Source organism: Rhinopithecus bieti, unplaced genomic scaffold (genome assembly GCF_001698545.2).
Source record: "Rhinopithecus bieti isolate Rb0 unplaced genomic scaffold, ASM169854v2 scaffold_26603, whole genome shotgun sequence".
Classification (NCBI taxonomy): Eukaryota; Metazoa; Chordata; class Mammalia; order Primates; family Cercopithecidae; genus Rhinopithecus; species Rhinopithecus bieti.
In genome coordinates this window covers 697,628-714,510 of record NW_016812252.1, presented here as the reverse complement: position 1 = coordinate 714,510, position 16,883 = coordinate 697,628, and the positions used below count along the sequence as shown (strand labels likewise).

Sequence of the window (16,883 nt, the reverse complement as noted above, 5' to 3'; positions counted from 1 at the left end):
ACTACAGGCTATCATGACAAAGAATTTTAAACCTAGAAGAAGCCTATTATCTTATGTCTGATCCCTAAGGTCATAATACCAAGGATGTGGATGCTTGTTTGCTGACGTTTACTCACCATTCCACCATGCTGCTTCCTGGAAATGTGTTATAATATTCTATATGCCCACCAACAAGAATGACAGAGAAATCTTCCTAGACCTGCTACTTATAAAAGTGGGGAAGAATAGTCCAAAGTGGCTTGTTCTCATGGGTATGAGGCAGAACACTGACCCTTAAGAAAATGTGACTGAATATTGAGAATACAGAATAAATAGAAGGCAGCAAGTAAAGTACTCTTACATAAAATGCAGCAAGGATGTACAAGTTGCTCAAGGAAGGTTCAGCCTAGGAAGAGAATATGACTCATTATTTGTCAGTAATATACAAGCACATCATTGAGGACACTTACATTTGGAAATTCTTTACAAAAATTTTATTTGAGATCTCAAGTCCTTATAAAAAGTGCATTACATCAAGATTGCAAAAGACACTTTTTAAATGAGAGACTTCTATCTACTCATCCATTTTACCCTATGATTCATTTCCCACCCTAACAGAAATGATTAAACAGTTTTTCTTTCTTCCTTTTCTTCTTCCTGCTTCTTCCTATTTGAAAGATACCCATGAGGGGTATCTTAACAGAATGTGCCAATTAATCCTTGCCAGGAGAGCAGTAGCTTCCTACTAGCTAAATTTAGAGAGCTCTTGGCATTCCTTTTGTCGTGGCTTAAAGATTACTACAACCTGAATCTAAAAGATTGCAACCTACTACTTGTAATCTGTCTCCCTGGCCTTCTCTTTTACTCACAAACTCCACTCTAAAACAACCTTAAATTTTAAGCACTCAATAATTGCTTAATAAATGAAGAGATCTAAAGTTAATTCACTACTTTACCCTTGCAACTATTTTCTGTATAAGAATCTCAAAGTTAATAAAAATTATGAAGAATGACCTAATACTAAGAAGGGGATGAATTCTGAGAGCAAATACATTTTACAACCCTTGTCTCAAAATAAGATCAATCCTACAAAATACAAAATGTTAAGAATACAATTTACACAGTAAAAATGATTTGATTTCAGTATGAAAGTACTTTTAATTTCTTTACTGCAGGTACAATGGCATCCAAGTCATCAATTTCTGTAATACAAAAACAGTAATAATAAAAGAGTAATTTTTTCTAGTGGTAAACTCACATGAAACAAGAACCTATATGTAAAGGCAAACCCCAAACATAAAAGCAACAATACTGGTGCTTTTGTGCACATGAAGTTTTTCTCCAATAGTGATGACAGATTATCACTGATTCGGATACAGATGCTTCACAGCGGCTCTGTTTATAAAAGTTACCACATACCTACAAGTACCCTCTGATTCTAGTATTAACTTCATTAGCAGCATACCCTTATTAACAGATCCAACTGCCCATGTGTATGGTATGTTAGTGTCTCATTAGATCTGTATCACTACATGGGTGCACCTACATGATGAAATCCCAGGTAGAGGCATCTCCTCCCTGGGTCTCCATGTGAGGACTTAGGAATTTCTACTCATAGAACAGTCTTGCCCTCTTTAATTTTCTTAGGAAGATTTCTTAGTAGCGGATCACTCTAAGATGAAAGGTATCTGCCGGCTGGGTGCAGTGGCTCATGCCTGTAATCCCAGCACTTTGGGAGGCCGAGATGGGAAGATCATTTGCGGTCAGGAGTTCAAGACCAGCCTGGCCAACACGGTGAAAACCCATCTCTACTAAAAATACAAAAATTATCTGGGTGTGGTAGTGGGCACCTGTAATCCCAGCTACTTGGGAGGCTGAGGCAGGAGAATTGCTTGAACCTGGGAGGCGGAGGTTGCAGTGAGCTGAGATTGTATCACTGTACTCTGACCTGGGTGACAGAGAGCAACACTATGTCTCAAAAAAACAATTATCTGCCTAATCAAAAAGAGAGCCTCATCAAGAATACAAACCTCAAGTGCAATGTATTATAGAGCTTAGCCTGGTCCAGCTTACCAGATAAACCAATCCAGGCTCTTCTTTGACAGGCTCTTTCTGAATGATTTTTCTTTCTAAGACTATCTTATTCCAACCAGCCTAAGTTAGAATTTACTCTCTGAAGCTCCTGGCCACTAAGGGAGCAAAATCCTTTATCTCATTATCCAGATCCCAGGCCTACTTAAGGTAAGCCACAATTGCAGGTTCTCTAGATACCCACTACTTTTTTCTAGCTTATTCTGTTAAGCCATCATTAATAAACACATTCCTTTACATAAAACATGCCTTCTTGGATTCCAACTCTCTCCACTGTTTAGCTGGATATTGGTCGCTCTTCATTTAGCCTACACACATAGCCCATGCTCTCCTACTATTCATTTAGTTCTTTAAGCTCCCAACTTCAGTCAGAATACCTGTCTGAATCCACTAACAAAACATCAAGATATGGGAACGGAAACAATATAAGCAAACCTACAACACAGAATTTGTTTAGTCCCTTACATTGTGGTAAGGTACAAGATCAAGTTATTCCTTGACTCTGCCCCTGCCCATTCTGAAATTACCTGTTTTCTCATTAAGTGAGAAACCTGCCTTACAAATGAACCTCACAGCAAGGGACCTTGGCTGATATGGGAATTTCCTCAGTCAATCACACCACTTACATGAGAAAAAGAATGGATTTTTTTTTTTTTACTCGCTAAAGGTACTCTCCATATCTGTTATTAAGTCTACTACCCTGCACCTACATGCTGAGTGATACCTATTAATTTAAAAAAAGTCATGTTTGCCAGATTTAACTTTCCCAATGTTAAATATAATGTTTAACCTCAGAATTTCAACTTTGACCAAAATACAGAATTCATCTCCAGAGAAACTTGGCTTTCTGAAGCAAATGATCTTTATGAACCATGCTGAGAGTCATAATATCTGAAAGGAAGTTTCTATAGAAGCATTCTGAAACAAGTGTTACCAGCACATCCTATTAAAATATGTTTATTAATGTGCCAAATATTTATGAATGATGAGAACATCACTGCTTAAGTTAATAGCAATCCCAGAGCAAGTAGAATCATATTATTCTATGAAACCAGGCTCTTCAGGATATCAGACAACACACTTACACAATTTCATACCTCATCTCAAGTTTAACTTTCAAATTACATTTTCACTTGCCATGATCTTTTTAAATATGAGGACAAGCCTAAAGCATGCTCACTCATTGTCTCCCTTGCTTCCCCAGTGCACATACAACTGGTCACAAAACTTCCTTTATGTTCACTAGGCTATATATTCTAATTAGATACTTCTTTCACTTATTCTTCTTATCAAGTTTTCATTGACTCATTCCCTTATCTTCATTACCAAGCTTCATCTCCTCTTCTAAAAGCAAAGAGCCATTCTTTTAAAACAAAAAAATCTTTCAAATGAGCTATACAGAAAAAAAAGAATTCACTAGTGAATCAATCACTTTAAAAATTATTCTTAATAGTAAGATAAATAATTTTATAGCCATATGTAATTATATTTAAACTAGGTAAGGTCTCTATTTTGCCTTATAAGTCCTAAGCAATTCTTTTCCTTTTAGGAGACACTACTACTAATGAAGCCCTCAATCTGACCCTCGGTATGAGTGTAATATTTCATCTTTTCTTTTCCATAGATATTTATGACTTTATGTTACTTCATACCACCAGAGGAAATGTTATTTGTATATTTAAAACATTTTGTAGATAGGTGGTATCTTAAGAAAAAAAAAAAAAGAGGAAGGAAGGATCTTCTAAGATCATAAATCCAATGAATATTTCTCATTAGACAATGACAGAGCCAGGGCATGGCCAGAGTGATGCTATCTCTCATGATAAGGTCCTCCAACAAAGGTAGTTCCTATCACTGTTAAGGGTCTGTGTTTCTGTTCTATGGACTAATCCCAACAAACTCTAACTGCTTGTAAGGAATGTGTTTCCAGAACTGTTAGTGGCATCCAACCACTAGATAAAAATACTAATCCAGTGACTAAGGAACACCCTTTTCTTAAATGCACTGACATTTTAAGACTCAAAATTTAACCATCACCACCAGAGATCTTACCTAAGATTTCAAGTAGATCATTAGTAAATGCCTGAAATGCGGGGAAAAATTCCTCGTGTTCTTCCAATTTGTAGATAATGCTGTTTAAAAAATGCACAATTTAAACCTAATTTCTAACTTAGAGTTCTTACATCTGATTGCAAACAGAACATTTTCAAAATAGAAACTATGTTGCTAATTTAAACATAAACTTAATGATCATTTACTACAGTCCTTCCTTTCTGAGCTTTTTGTTAATCTAATATGGCTTTTCTCAAAAAAACATTTAAATATCAATGTAAAATTTGTTAAATTCATATATAACTTTTTTTTTTTTTTTTTTTTTTGAGATGCAGTCTCACTGTGTCGCCCAGGCTGGAGTGCAGTGGTGCAATCTCGGCTCACTGCAAGCTCCACCTCCTGCATTCTCCTGCCTCAGCCTCCCAAGTAGCTGAGACTATAGGTGCCCGCTACCACGCCTGGCTAATTTTTGTATTTTTAGTAGAGACGTGGTTTCACTGTGTTTAGCCAGGATGGTTTCGATTTCCTGACCTGTGATCTGCCCGCCTTGGCCTCCCAAAGTGCTGGGATTACAGGCGTGAGCCACTGCACCCGGCCAATATATAACATTCTTAACATGTCAAACTTCCCATTAAGCTCAAGGCTTCTTAGAGAGACCATGCTTTTACAGCATTTTCTAAAAATAATTGGCTTTTACACCCAGTATCCTATTAAACATTAAGGAAAAATATCAGGCCAGGTGTGGTGGCTCACGCCTGTAATCCCAACACTTTGGAGGCCAAAGCAGGAGGATCACTTGAGGTCAGGAGTTCAAGACCAGCCTGGCCAACATGGTGAAACCCCATGTCTACTAAAATACAAAAATTAGCTGGGCGTGGTGGCGCATGCCTGTAACCCCAGCCACTTGGGAGGCTGAGGCATGAGAACTGCTTGAACCTGGGAGGCAGAGGTTTCAGTGAGCTAAGACTGAGCCACTGCACTCCAGCCTGGGCAACAGAGTGAGACTCTGTCTCAAAAAAAAAAAAAAATCAGTAGTCAGTAAAACTGTGGGACGGAGGAAATAGGCCAGTAATAAGATATATGTTCCTTTTAAAAGCACCAACTGTCAGATTATGTAAGGGTTCTTCTAGGAAAACTTGCAAAACGTGGTTTATGTGGTATACATTGTGTGTTTCCCTTCACATATGCTGTAATATAAAACTGGGGGTCAGGTGTGGGGAAAGTTGCTTTAACTATAGCTACAACATTTTGATAATTTTCTAAAAATACCAGGTTTTATGTTAGAGATGCCTAGTCTTTTAAAAAAAATCCTTAGCATTTATCTTCTAATCAAATAAATATGCTGTTAATGATTATTCAGTGGTCTATGGTAGTGTCCTAAAAATAGGACTTATTGATACGATCAGAACTTACATGATGTTGCTAACAAAGTTTGAATTTCTCCATATATAATATTCCCTGAGAACAGGCTTATGCTGAAGAGTTCCTGACCTTCTTTATAGGCTTTACAATCTATTTTTATCTTGAAAATACTTCGCATTTCCTCCATGCCTAAGGGTTTGAGATTATCTTAGATTGTCAAGTTACTTAAAAGATGCTATTCCAAGGCTGGGCACGGTAGCTCACACCTGTAATCCCAGCACTTTGGGAGGCCGAGGCAGGTGGATCACTTGAGCCCAGGAGTTTGAGACTGGTCTGGGCAACATGGTGCAACCCTGTCTCTCTCTCTACACACACACACACACACACACACACACGCACACACACACACAAATTAGCTGGGCGTGGTGGTGTGTGCCTATAGTCACATACACACAGAAAAGATGCTATTCCAAACAGGGAAGGTAAATAAGTTTTGAAAGTCTTTAATTTCACCCCTCCACGAATTCTGGATAATATTTATTTTTATTTTTATTGTTTAGAGACAAGGTCTCACTGCATTGCTCAGACCGGACTTAAACTCCTGGGCTCAAGTGATCCTCCCACATCAGCCTCCCAAGTCGCTGGGACTACAGGCGTGTGCCACCACACCCGGCCATTCTGGATGATACTTTGTAAACTTTTAAAACAAATACCTCTGGAGGTCTTCGGGTCCTAATACCTGCATAACCTGCTCATTCACATCTTCATTAATCAGCCTACAGAGTTTTCCAACAGTGCTTACCAGCACACACAATGAGGATGAACTATCTGCAAAAGAGAAATAAAAGGATATTTTAACAGAGAATTTTCAAAATTACATACATCAAACATTTTATGCTTCAGTTATCCTCAATTTTTTTCACTTAAAAATTTTTTTATTGGCTGGGTGCAGTGGCTCACGCCTGTAATCCCAGCACTTTGGGAGGCTGAGGCGGGTGGATCACCTGAGGTCGGGAGTTCAAGACCAGCCTGACCAACATGGAGAAACCGTGTCTCTGCTAAAATACAAAATTAGCCAGGCATGGTGGTGCATGCCTGTAATCCCAGCTACTCAGGAGGCTGAGGCAGGAGAATCGCTTGAACCTGGGAGGCAGAGGTTGTGGTGAGCCGAGATCGTGCCATTGCACTCCAGCCTGGGCAAAAAGAGCGAAACTCCATAATCAAAAAAAAAAAAAAAAAAAAATTATCTACTTTTTGTTAATTTACTAAACATTCTTAAATGGGGGCCAAAAATGACAAATTAGGTCATCACCTAATTCTAAGAGTTCTTGGAGGTTTCTCACAGCATTGTTCATTTCTCCAAGCCTAGTATAAACTTCATTCATTCGGGGATACACTCCATTTAAAGAAGGCACATCAAATAACTTTTGGAAGTGAGAGACAATAGCTTGCAAAGTTTGAAAGTTTGGCATATTGCTGTCCTGTCCAAAAGAGAAGTAAAAAATAAAGAGTTCATATCTTAAAATAATCCCAAATAAAAACTTTTAAAAGACAAACAGAACTCTAATAGAATAAATATTAATATCCATATCAAATTATCAATTTTTGAGATAAGAGAACATTAGAATGTGACCATTTATGTAAGTATTACCTTTTCCTTATTTTCAACTTCTTCCAACATAGTGTCTACTATAAACAACAAATCTTCAACTTTGATACCTTCATTTTCATCCTGCTTCTTCAAATTATGCCAGGGTACCAGTTCTGCAGATAGTGTTTTCAAGGACTTATACAAATCCTTTATAACAAAAGAAACTATATGGTATTATTGATTTAAATAATTTCAATAGTAACATAATAGAACATAAAAAATTATGTTTTATATGTTTTATAAAATTAATAAAACAATTACACACGTTAAATTATATATATATAACCATCATCAGTATTGTTTAAAAAAAAATACTATTACCAATTTAGAACAAGTCAGTTAAAATTAGGTTTCTTCAGGTAAACACAGGCTTTACAGAAAGCATTACACATTGATTATTCTGAATCTGGGTGCTCTAAGTAATTTTATGTTATTTCTTATTGTTCCATATTATTTCATTATTTTGAATTGTTGATACATAAAGAATAAACTTGCCTTTGTATTTTGGTTTTGAATATGTTATATAACAGCTTTATTGAGATGTAATTCATATACCATAAAATTTACCCTCATTAAGTATACAATTCAGTAGTTTTAATATTTTCACACATGTACAAACATCAGCACTATCTAATTTCAGAACATATCCATTACTCCAAAAAGAAATCTCAGACCCACTCACAGTCCTTCCTTCCCCATTTTCCCTTCCCTGCAGCTCCTAGGGTTGATCTCTAAACTATTTTATATTTCTAAGGATTTGCCTATTCTGGGCATTTTGCATAAATGGAATTATACAATAAGTAGTCTTTGATGAATGGCTTCTCTCACTTAGCATAATGTTTTTGAGATTTATCCATGTTACAACATGTATCTCCAGGCAAGTTTTCAATGTGAAAGGTTCCCCAAATTTATTCTACATTATAATACTCAGTTTTCTTGGCCTAGTTGTGGTGCCCTAATTGATTTTTTTTTTTTTTTTTTTTTTGGAGACGGAGTCTTGCTGTGTCGCCCGGGCTGGAGTGCAGTGGCCGGATCTCAGCTCACTGCAAGCTCCACCTCCCGGGTTTACGCCATTCTCCTGCCTCAGCCTCCCGAGTAGCTGGGACTACAGGCGCCCGCCACCTCGCCCGGCTAGTTTTTTTTTTTTTTTTTTTTTTTTTTTTTTTTTTTAGAGACGGGGTTTCACAGTGTTTGACCAGGTGGTCTCGATCTCCTGACCTCGTGATTCGCCCGTCTCGGCCTCCCAAAGTGCTGGGATTACAGGCTTGAGCCACCGCGCCCGGCCCCCTAATTGATTTTAAACTGTGCACAATGGGCAAGGCTACTGAAAGTTCAGAGCTCTAAACTGATCAACTGACAAATATTTACTGAACATCTACTACAGGTTGAGAATCCCTAATCCAAAAATCTGAAATGCTCTAAAATCTGAAACTCTGAGCAACAACATGACACTCAAAAGAAATGCTCATTGGAGCGTTTTGAATTTTGGATTTTTGGATCAGGGATGCTCAAATGGCATATATTCTGCAAATACTCCAAAATCTGAAAAAAATCTTAAAAACACTTCTAGGCCCAAGCATTGTGGATAAGGGATACTCGATCCATATGTGTATGGCACAGTGCTTGGTCCTTTAGAACAATGCTGTTCAAAAGAAATGTAATGTGAGCCACAGGAATTTTAAGTTGTCTAGGGCCATAGTATGGAAAGTGAGAAGAAACATGTGATATTAACTGTAATAGTATATTTTATTTAACCCAATATATCCAAAATATTATCACTTCAATATAAAAGCAATATTTTAATTTTTTCCATACAAAGTCTTTTAAATCCAGTGTATATTTTACACTTATAACACATCTCAATCAGGACTAGCCACCTTTCAAGTGATCAATAACCACATGAAGCTAGAGGCTACCATACTAGACAGCATAGCTCTAGAGAACAGAAAGAAGTACAAGAAGTTCCTCCTTTTTCTAACTTATTTTAGTACTTCACTTGGCATTCTCCACTTAAGGCTCAGACTTCACATATTGGTATCTTTAACCTTTCAATCGGTAGGAAGGCAGTTACTATTGTAGTAATTCATAGCAATAAATTTCATGTCAAATGAATGTTTTACCATCAGTGCCACTAGAATTTGGAAAAAAAAAAAAGTCAGCAAATAACAGCATAATGATACCTTTATTAACCAATGCTCCAGCAACAAGGCACATTTATAAAGTAATCTATGGTAAAAAGCACACCCAATCTAATACATTTTTGCTTCAGAATAAAAGAGTATTACAAAGCTAAGAAGAAAAGATGTTCTGGTCTCCTAAGCAGTGACAGGATAGTTGTAGCACAGTCTATCAAGTAAGCTCTGAAAAATATAAGACAGTCTCCTAGGTTCTTTACATTGCCCAGTTGTGGAGATGTAGAAGTACTACCATGGGCCAGCCTACTGTGTATGTCTGGCCTCTGAAGCACTGAAGAATAGGAAAGCAAAAGTATTCAAGAGTGTACCGGGTTGGGGAAAGCTACAACATCTGTAGTTCACCTTTCTTGGAAAGGCAGGAGGGAAAAGACACAAGGATGGAGGCAGCTGGCTCCATGTCTTTCCCAGCCTTCTTTTCTTCCAATTTTTAAAAGTAGTAAAATATACATAAAATTTACCATCTTAACCATTTTTAAATGTAAGTTCAGTGTTATTAAATATGTTCATAATGTTGTGCAACCAACACCACCATCCATCTCCATAACTTTTCATCTTGTAACACTGAAACTTTATACCCATTAAACAATAACTTCCCATTTCCCTCTTCCCTCTAGCAATCACCACTCTACTTTGTCTCTATGACTTTCACTAAGTATCTCATATAAGTGGAATTATATAAGTGGAATTATATAAGTGGAATCTTCTTGTGACTTATTTCACTTAGCATAATGTCCTCCTAATGTTCAGCCATGTTGCATGGGTCAGAATTTCTTTTCTTTTAATGGCTGAATAATATTGCAATATATGTATATACCACATTTTGCTTATCCACTCATTCCTCAAACCTATCCTACTCTTTAAAGCCAAATTAAACTGAGGGAAAAAACTAATAAGGGAAGATGGTTGTCCCAAACTTAGAGGTTGTTACATATCAAATAACCTTTAATATGAGGCCTCAGAGAATCTCATGCAGTTTCTTAATTTGGACCCTGAAACTGTAGTATTAATATCTGAAGCACTGCTCAAAACTCATGAGTTACTCCAATGGCAGAAGTAACTAATTCTTAATAATTTCCTCTTGGGTGTCCTCAGAATATTCTAATTATAAAGAGAATTCCTTGCTTCCTCCTACTCAGAAAACTATACAATAGCAAGAACTCACCACCACGGCAAAGCCTTTCTTGGGGGCTATAATCAGAGTGTTCTCTTTCTCCTCCAGACTCTAGAGCACAAGTTATCTGCATCATTCACCCAGAACTTCATCAGAGGTAATCTATTTTTATGTCACTCATTTCTTTTAATGATATCATAAATGATTACATTTTGTTTCATATTTTTAAGTATATTTTGTCTAATTAGTGTGAATCTTGTGTTTATCCCATAATGGCTTAGCATGATAAACGATCAATAACTATCCATTAATGTGATTCTTCCCTTTGTCTTCTTCCACTTCTAGTCTTTTCTTCTAGGAAGGTTAGGGCTTTTTCTAGTCCTTCCCTTCCGAGAAGGAGAAAGGTGGAGTCAGCACTGTTCCCTCCTACTGGGAGAACCCTCTGACAGGCAATGATTGAGGAAATACCATGATTTACATGATTACTAATTATTTTACACTCTTCTGAGATACAGACTGGAGGAACTCCGGCCTATAAAGTAAGTATATTAATCCAGCACTGTCACTCAATCAAAATGTTTATGTATTATGTAGCTCTGTCTGAGCCCTCTATAAAAAGGCAAGTAGAAATTTAAAAAAAATTAACATCACCACCCCCAATTTTGTTGTCTTGGAATATATTATTCTGCTTCATTCCTTTAATAAATATTAATTGAGCACTCGTTCATCAGGAGGATCTTGGGGACATATCAGAACAAATAAAAACACTGTCTTCAGGGAGCTTATACATTCTTAACAGATATCTTCTGCATCACTTGTACTTCATGTAATAAGACTTCTGTTGCAAACACTATTATTGAATCATATTTTCATTAACAGGCGTATGCTATGTATTATATTAGTTACTAAGAAATCTAAAGTTTAAAGGGCAAAGAAGTTAAATACTACTGATTTCAACTATTTACCTTTCAGCAAACTAGTTAAAACTGAAAAAACCTGAAACCATGCAATACACAACTCTATAAAGTAAATAAAATGTAGTCTTCCATGAATAGATAGGATAGGGAAGGGTAGGGTTGGCTGCTAGCTTACTATCTGTTCTAGAGAATAAGCAGAAATGGAGACAAGCTCAGTTCTGAGAGACAGAAAATAAAGTGTGAAGAGAGAGAAAATATCCCCAATTATAATGAAATGAAGGATAAGACATTATATCTGAAGAGGAATAAGGGCCAGGAAAATCGTAGCATGGAGATACCAAAAGGAGGCAGATGAAGGTAGAACAGAGAAAGGCCTAGAAGTACAAAGTGGATCCACTATAGATTTTCAATAAGGAAATTAACCCCAAAATTTCTTGTTTGGTAGAGCCTTAGAGGAAGTAAAGCTTACAGTAATGACAACATCAAAACAGTACCTAAAATAGATATGTAAGTAGGAAGATTTCAGTTTTAGGTAAGTTTTTTTAGCTTTACAGTTAACACACAAATAAAAAAATTAAACCCTATTTAATTTTTAGCCCTAAATTAAGTCCTATAAATAAAGCACATAGAGTCCAACAGATGTTCAAAGCATATAAAGAATAGTCAACCCCTTACCTTTAAGGATGTCAGCTGATCTGCCCACATTTCTATTACAGGAACAAGATGCTCAAATCCACAATCTTGAATAAGATCTTTATTAAAATTTTGGGCTCCCCCTTTGCTCTGTTTATAAATTATTACTGGAGCTCTTGGATTGTGGATAATTGAATTGATGCTACACAGCACCTTTAAAAAAAACATAGTGTATTTAGTCAAAATATTTATCCTATGCCTATAAAGTTATATATTTTAAAGGAGTGCTTTATGTCTATATATATTATATACATGCATTTCATTAAATATACAAAGAGAATTATCACAAGGAATTGGTTCATGCAATTATGAAGACTGACAAGTCTCAAGATCTGCAGTGAGTAAGCGAAGACCCAGAAAACTAATGGATATTTGCAGTCCAAACACAGGCAGACTGAGACCCCTGCAAGTGCTAATGTTTCAGTTTGAGTCTGAAGGCAGGAAAAAAATAGTGTCCCATCTTGAAAGCAGTCAGCGGGGAGGAGTTCTCTCTTATTCAGCCTTTTGTTCTACTCAGGCCTTCAAATGACTGGATGAGGCCTACCCCATTAGGAAAGGCAGTTTGCTTCACTAAGTCTACTGATTCAGATGTCAATCTCATCCAGAAGCATCTTCCCAGACACATCCAGAATAATGTTTAACTAAATATTGGGCATCCTATGCCACAGTAAAGTTGAAACAAAATTAACTATTACAAACACCCATATAATCACTACCTCAGTTCAACAATTGTTAGTATTGTGCCATATTTGCTCACTATCTATATTTTTAGGTGAACCATTTGAAGAAACCCTTCACCCTGAAATAATAAGGTGTGCATCTTTTAAAAGTAGGCATATTCTCCTACAAACCCACAAGACCGTTATCAGACTGTTTAAGGAAATTAACAGTAATCCCCAGGCTGAGTATGGTAGCTCATGCCTGTAATCCCAGGTTGAGGCAGGAAGATCCCTTGAGCCCAGGAATTCAAGGCCGCAGTGAGCTATGATAATGCAATCCAGCCTGGGCAACAGAGCAAGACCGTGTCTCCAAAAATAATATCATTGATGCCTGGACTGAATTTTAAATATCTTAATATATTAAGATAGTATACTATTTGACTATAACCCTCTCCCCATAAGTGATGAGTTCTACCTTACATACCATCCAAGGAAAAAAAGGGAGACCCCAAAAAGCATGTTTAAAGTGAGAAGAATAAAGCCCTTTCCTATTACCACCATCAAGTTCAGCCTATTTAATAAAAAGTTTCACAATATAAAGATAGCATTTTGCTCCTGAATCTTCGTCCCTGGTCATACTTCAAGATATAACTAATAGGCCTCCTGGTAATATGACTTAATATGTTTATTATATTACCTCAGATGTTTATTTAGAAGCTTTTTAAGTCCAAATTAGTGTAATTCAATATTTCACTTCAGATTGATGTATGTATATAGGTTTTATTTATTTATTTGACAGAGTCTCACTCTGTGGCCTAAGATGGAGTGCAGTGGTGCGAACAGAGCTCACTGCAGCATTGAATTCCTGGGCTCAAGTGATCCTCCCATGTCAGCCTCTCAAGTGCTAGGACTACAGGCACACGCCACCATGCCCAACTAATTAATTTTTTTTTTCTAGAGATGTGGTCTCACTATATTTCCCAGGCTGGTCTCAGACTCCTGGCCTCTAGCAATCCTCCTGCCTCGGTCACCCAAAGTGTTAAGATTACAGGCGTGAGCCACCATACCCGGCCTGAATTCCCCCTTTAAAGGACAAAGTCTCTCAAATTGAGTCTCAGAAACAAAATGAAATCCAGTTACATACTGGTACAAGAAAGTCTAAAACAAAACAGTTTTCAGAAAGGTGCTTGGTTCCCATTTACAATAGCAATAAAAGTTATAAAATACCTAGGAAATAACAAGGTATTTCCTAACAAGAAATATGTAAGAGCTAAATTAAAAAATACACAACACTTTATTGAAGACTATAAAAGATGACCCTGATGAAAGTACGTATTTCTGAATGTGATGATTCAAAAAGGTTAAGGTGTCATTTCTCCAAATATTAATCCATAAAGTCAATTCAGTTTTAGTTCATCTCAATGGGATTTAGTTTTTAATTTGAAAACTGTTCATCCAGAAGAATAAATGTGCTAAAAATATAGCCAATAAAAAATTTTTTTTAAATGACAGGATACTTGCCTCAAAGGCTATTAAAACTTATAACTATAGAAATTGAAATATGGAAACAGTTGAGAAATGCAGCAGACTAGAGAATCTAAAAACAAATCTGTGCATATAAAGGAATATGATCTATGATAAATTGTTATTTCAATAAAGTAAAGAAAAAAGTAGCATATTAGAGACTGCAAACACAGACACCCAGAGAATCCAGGTACGAGTATAAATGAGTGAAGCAAGAATGAATAGGGACTGGCTAACTATAGAACACATGCTCATATCTGACAAGGGAAAGGCCTAATTCTGCTGTGGTAATAACCATGCAGGAATTTGTTGCCAGATCTTCTGACTTTTTAAGAGAAATTAGAAATAGCAGCCTAGAAAAAATATCTTAATTTTTAAAAAAATGAATAATCTAAAATTTAAAAATCTTATGTATACCCAATAAAATATGAGTGAAAGTCCAGTTCAGTCACTAAACTACCAGGTTTAACTGCTCAGCTATTCAATAAATGGTCTGTAAAACTAGGAAGGTGAGATTCCCTATATCACACCATATAGAAAATTAATTTCAGATGAACTAAGGTCTGTACACAAAAACAAAAGCCATACAAGGACCCTAAGAAAATAGATTTACTTATATTATAATAATAATAGCAACAAAAGAAACATGAAGAGGGAAAATGGCTTACATGGGGAAAGTAGGGAAAAGGATTATAAAATCTTTTAAAAATCTTAAAGCTCTTTACTAACCTGCTTTGAACTAGGCCCAGAGTCTCCTTTAAGTAGTAAGACGAAGTCTACAATGTTTTTAGTCAAACAGTTAGTTATATCACAGAAAGACAAAACAGAATAAGTACACATAAATATGAGGTGCAAGTATTCCTTACCAACTGATAATTTATTACACTGCAATTGATAACCAAAATTCATGACGAACATCAGTCTTTTTGTCATGAAAAATCAATTCAATACCTGAAAGTATCTCTGGTCAATTAGGGCCTGTTGCTGATTATATTTGCTGGGCTCATCTTTTTTCTCTGTGTCCTCAGCCTTCTTAGGACTAATAAGCTCCTGTAATCTAAAAGGGAGAAAAAAATCAAGATAATGCAAAATTATTTCCTAGACACTGGACCAAGATGATAAACTAAGTAAATGATCCAGTCACCCTCCCAACAGCCTTATATCACTTTACTTATATGTATGTGTGCACACATGTATGTGTGTATATTTATAAACATATACATACATGCCTATATAGAGTTAAAAAAAAATTTTTTTTGAGACGGAGTCTCACTCTGTTACCCAGGCTGGAGTGCAGTGGCGCGATCTTGGCTCACTGCAAGCTCCGCCTCCCGGGTTCACACCATTCTCCTGCCTCAGCCTCCCGAGGAGCTGGGACTACAGGAGCCCGCCACCATGCCCGGCTAATTTTTTGTGTTTTTAGTAGAGACGGGGTTTCAACATGTTAACCAGGATGGTCTCGATCTCCCGACCTCGTGATCTGCCCACCTCAGCCTCCCAAAGTGTTGGGATTACAGGCGTGAGCCACTGAGCCCGACCAGAGTTAAAAAATTTTTAAATCATATTGTCACTGGAAAACAAGGCCTTCTCAATAAATCGCAAAGCAGAAGGAATCTCTGAAGACAGAAGAGATCAGATTGAAGAAGAAAGTTCTAACCAGCCCCCAACACCCACAAAAGACAGCACAAGAGAGAAATACAACAAAGGATGGAAGCGACTTCCATCCAAGGTGCTCCAAGCTTACAGACTATAGATAAAGGGAGCAGGAAGCGTGGGAAGGGCCACTGGTTTGGGTACTGTAGCAGGAACAGCTAGACGTTTGGTCCCTCTCTCTTTGTATTCTACTAACAGCAAAGAACAGACAACGGCGATGCCTGGGCCAGTCAAGAGGGCATGGAGATCCAAGAGACCATTATTCCAGGTGGCTGCTAGAATGCTGGGGGAAAGGAGAGTCTCTTTACCCAGAAATACAACTATGTATAAGTGTATCCACCTAGTAGCAAACACTTCTCCTTCTCCAAATATCTAGAAGACAGCTTGTAATAATCTTTCTCCTCCCTCCTCATGCCTTTGAAAACAGTACCGTAGTACATGCTGATCCGTAGTTTCACTTTCCATGGTTTTAGTTATGCAAGATAAACCAGGGTCCAAAAATATTAAATGGGAAATTCCAGAAATAGTTTTAAAATTATTATTTTTTAATGCACACTGAGTAGTGTGATGAAATCTCATACTGTCCCACTCCATCCCACCTAGGATGTGATTCATCCCTTTGTCCAACTTATCCATGCTGTAACTGTATACACTACCTACCAATTAGTCACTTTTTTTTTTTTTTTAATATTTTAAGTTCTAGGGTACATGTGCATAACGTGCAGGTTTGTTACATATATATACTTGTGCCATGTTGGTGTGCTGCACCCATCAACTCGTCAGCACCCATCAATTCATCATTTATATCAGGTATAACTCCCAATGCAATCCCTCCCCCCTCCCCCCTCCCCATGATAGGCCCCGGTGTGTGATGTTCCCCTTCCCGAGTCCAAGTGATCTCATTGTTCAGTTCCCACCTATGAGTGAGAACATGCGGTGTTTGGTTTTCTGTTCTTGTGATAGTTTGCTAAGAATGATGGTTTCCAGCTGCATCCA

At 37.0% G+C, this 16,883-nt stretch overlaps 1 protein-coding gene across 1 annotated transcript in view; it reads right to left on the bottom strand.

Moving 5' to 3' along the window:
• Positions 1 to 450: 450 nt before the first annotated feature.
• CEP70 (centrosomal protein 70) overlaps positions 451 to 16,883 on the bottom strand; it is a 113,574-nt gene continuing 97,141 nt past the window's right edge. Inside the window, 7 exon segments of the mRNA XM_017895848.1 lie at positions 451 to 1,181; positions 4,123 to 4,202; positions 6,198 to 6,312; positions 6,797 to 6,965; positions 7,136 to 7,282; positions 12,034 to 12,204; positions 15,186 to 15,291. Of these exon segments, the coding sequence (XP_017751337.1) occupies positions 1,120 to 1,181; positions 4,123 to 4,202; positions 6,198 to 6,312; positions 6,797 to 6,965; positions 7,136 to 7,282; positions 12,034 to 12,204; positions 15,186 to 15,291 (850 nt within the window). The 3' untranslated portion in view covers positions 451 to 1,119.